The 3,246-nt window shown below is 49.8% G+C and overlaps 1 protein-coding gene across 1 annotated transcript; it reads left to right on the forward strand.

The window, feature by feature from the left end:
• Window positions 1-259: 259 nt before the first annotated feature.
• egr2b (early growth response 2b) lies at window positions 260-2,484 on the forward strand. Its single transcript, XM_010737634.3, has 2 exons — window positions 260-938; window positions 1,244-2,484. The coding sequence occupies exons 1-2, from the start codon at window positions 788-790 to the stop codon at window positions 2,410-2,412; spliced, it is 1,320 nt and encodes a 439-aa protein (XP_010735936.1). The 5' UTR covers window positions 260-787; the 3' UTR covers window positions 2,413-2,484.
• Window positions 2,485-3,246: the final 762 nt, after the last annotated feature.

Here is a 3,246-nt window from a genome sequence, read left to right on the forward strand (position 1 = left end):
TCTCTCTCTCTCTCTCTCTCTCTCTCACTCTCTCTCTCTCTCTCTCAGCTCGGTAAAACTCGTCACTTTCCGATGATCATATTCCGGAATCGATACCAAATATGGAGTATGGGGGCTGTTCCCCTGCTTACCGGATTCAACCTTTTATGGGTTAAGACGCTCGACCGGAATTCCTCTTTTGATATCAGAGCGCGATTAAACGGAAAATTCATGAGAGAATGTGTGAAAAAAATGAATAATGTGTGAAGTAAACATGAAGGAGGTGATGGTGTGTGCGCTCGCTGCGGTGTGTTTTGCTGCCATGTTGTTTTATGGTGTTTTCACTGAGCTTTGCAAGGAGTGGAAAAAGTCCGCTTTATCTCTCCTGGAGCAGCGGGTTCTCCATTGACAAGTGATTCCCTTTGAAATCGTCACGGAGCCTCTCAGCCAATCAGCATCCGCAGCGCCTCTCCAGTCTCCGCTCTCATCAGCCCTCCCCGCTCCATATTTGGGTAATGACGTAGCGGTCGTATTCAAAAGGTTCCCCATATATACATACTAGTGCCTGGGCCCCCGTTCCCAATAACAGTTACTTTACGCGGTGTTAACTTTGTCACCAGAGCGCATGAACCGCGCGCACCAGACACACGGAGCTCATCATCCTCTCACACCCGGTGACAGACAGAGACATGCAGCGGTGACCCACGCTCGGCTGGGTTACACACTGTTATTTGTTAACAAGCTTTAGGGAAAAAGATCAGACAGACGAGAGAGCGCCAGCGCACCCGGTAGTCTTTTTCTCGGCGCAATGACGGCGAAAACTTTGGAGAAAGTGCCGGTGAATCTCGGGGGGTTCGTGCATCCCGAGAGCGTGTACTCGGTGGATGACATCCCATCCGTGGCTATCTTCCCCAACACCGATTTAGGAGCGCATTACGACCAGATGAACGTGGCAGCAGGTAAGATGACACAAATGTGGCTTGTTCATCTGTGAAAAGTTGTCTCCATCCTGAATGTTTGACTCCAGAGTTTCTTACAAACTGCTACAGAAAAGAACAAAATGAGTCTTTTGGCTCTTTGTGCAGCAGTCTGTGTAAGAGGCCTTTGATTTGACTGTCACAGCCAAAAAAGTTGAAATGATGAGAGCAGATTCTGTGCGCATCAGCTTCCTCTCACTTAATGCCCACTTCCCAGTCCAGTGTGAACATCTTAATTAATCCTGTTGGTGTTCCTCACTAATGAAATCTTTTGTTTTTGTCCACAGATGGCTTGATGGGCGCAGACATTAACGCAGAGAAGCGCTCTCAGGACCTCTCCTCCTACTCCAGCGGCTTCTCTCAGCCCGCGTCCCACCGCAACCAGACCTTCACCTACATGGGAAAGTTCTCCATCGACTCCCAGTATCCAGGTAACTGGAACCCCGAGGGAGTGATCAACATCGTCTCGGGCATCTTCAATGTGGCCCAGCCACCGCTGCCTCCTCCTCCTCCCTCCTCTTCAGCGTCCTCCTCACCGGTTTCCTCAGGATCTCCCAATCACTTCTCCGGCGGAAATTTGAGTTGCACCATGGCGGCTCAGAACCAGGCAGAGATGGACCACCACCACCTGTACTCCCCTCCGCCTCCTTACACCTCTTCTGGCTGCGGGGATGTGTACCAGGACCCCTCGGCTTTTTTGTCCACATCTACCTGCCCTATCTCTTACCCGCCCCCCTCATACTCTTCGCCCAAGCAGCCCGGGAGCTCAGACGCGCCGGGAATCTTCCCCATCATCCCCGACTACTCGGGCTTCTTCCAGCCGGCTTGCCAGCGGGACATGCACACGGCAGGTATCCAAGATCGGAAACCATTCGGTCCATGTCCGCTCGATACATTCCGTGTCCCTCCACCCCTGACCCCGCTGAACACTATCAGGAACTTTACGTTGGGGGGTCCAGGCGGTGGTGGCTCCGAGGGAGGGCCCCCGAGGCTCCCTTCTGCCTACAGTCCACAGAACCTGCCCCTGAGGCCAATCCTGCGGCCCAGAAAGTACCCGAACAGACCAAGCAAGACGCCCATCCACGAGCGGCCGTACCCGTGTCCGGCGGAGGGATGCGACCGACGGTTCTCCCGCTCCGACGAACTGACCAGACACATCAGGATCCACACTGGACACAAGCCGTTCCAGTGCCGGATCTGTATGCGCAACTTCAGCCGCAGCGACCACCTCACTACTCACATACGCACGCACACTGGAGAGAAGCCGTTCGCTTGCGACTTCTGCGGCCGCAAGTTCGCTCGAAGCGACGAGAGGAAGAGACACACTAAAATCCACCTGAGGCAGAAGGAGAGGAAGTCCTCCACTGTCTCCTCTTCGTCGTCCTCTTCATCCAGCAGCTCCGGAGTGGAGCGGGCGTCAGGCGGCATCAGCGCAACCAACGGGATTTGTTCTTAGTTTTCCCGGGAAAACTTTGTTGTCACCATGGCAGCGTGACGCACACTAACCCCTTAAAAGAAAAGAACATTTAAATAATGATCGTGAAATTGTTGTGAACTAAACACCAGGATTGGAATAAAATGGAAATTCTGTGCAGTCGTGCGCAATTACGCACATCCACCCATTCCTGCTCCAGAACTGACAGAGAGACTGACACGAACGCACTTTGCCTGCACAGTCTACTGAACATAGAATTAAATATAGCCATTAATTCATAAGAATATACAAGGGCGGTTGTAATATAAAGGGGATTTTTTTATGTCACCAACACATGTTGCGCGCGCGACAGGCTGCGCGTTTTAAATGTGAAATAACTGCAATAATGTTTTTAAGAAAGAAAAGAGTTTTAAGTTATTGAATTGACAATGTGTTCATTCTAACATGTTTGTTGATGACTTCATTTCCCCTTTAGTGCCTTGCTGTGTGTCTTTTTGTACACTGACTGATTCAAGGACGCTTCTAATGCAATGTATATTTGTCCTTTAATATGTAAAGTTGGAAGACATTCTATTTTTGTACACATTTCGTCTCCTGTAATTTGTGTAATTTGTGTAACTTCAAGAGTTAAGCAGTTGTGGTTCACGTGTAAAACAATGTTGGAGTATAAATATGTTGAACTCATACCGACTTGACATTTTTGTTGTGATGTGTGTTTTGAGACTTATTAAATGTATGGGGATGATAAACACAGCCGGTATCAGTTTGGTTTATTACTCATATCTAAAGCAGCACAGGTTAAATGTGTCCACCGTGATGCGTTCATGGAACCCGAGCCGTCGCTTTGTTGAAAGT

The sequence above is a fragment of the Larimichthys crocea genome, chromosome XVI (genome assembly GCF_000972845.2).
Source record: "Larimichthys crocea isolate SSNF chromosome XVI, L_crocea_2.0, whole genome shotgun sequence".
NCBI classification, from domain to species: domain Eukaryota; kingdom Metazoa; phylum Chordata; class Actinopteri; family Sciaenidae; genus Larimichthys; species Larimichthys crocea.

What these genes read in the sequence shown, in the direction of transcription:
- egr2b (XM_010737634.3), top strand. Translation starts at nt 788, where the DNA reads ATGACGGCGAAAACTTTGGAGAAAGTGCCGGTGAATCTCGGGGGGTTC. An exon ending in CCAGATGAACGTGGCAGCAG is followed by an intron (nt 939 to 1,243) that starts GTAAGATGACAC and finishes TTTTGTCCACAG; the next exon opens with ATGGCTTGATGGGCGCAGAC.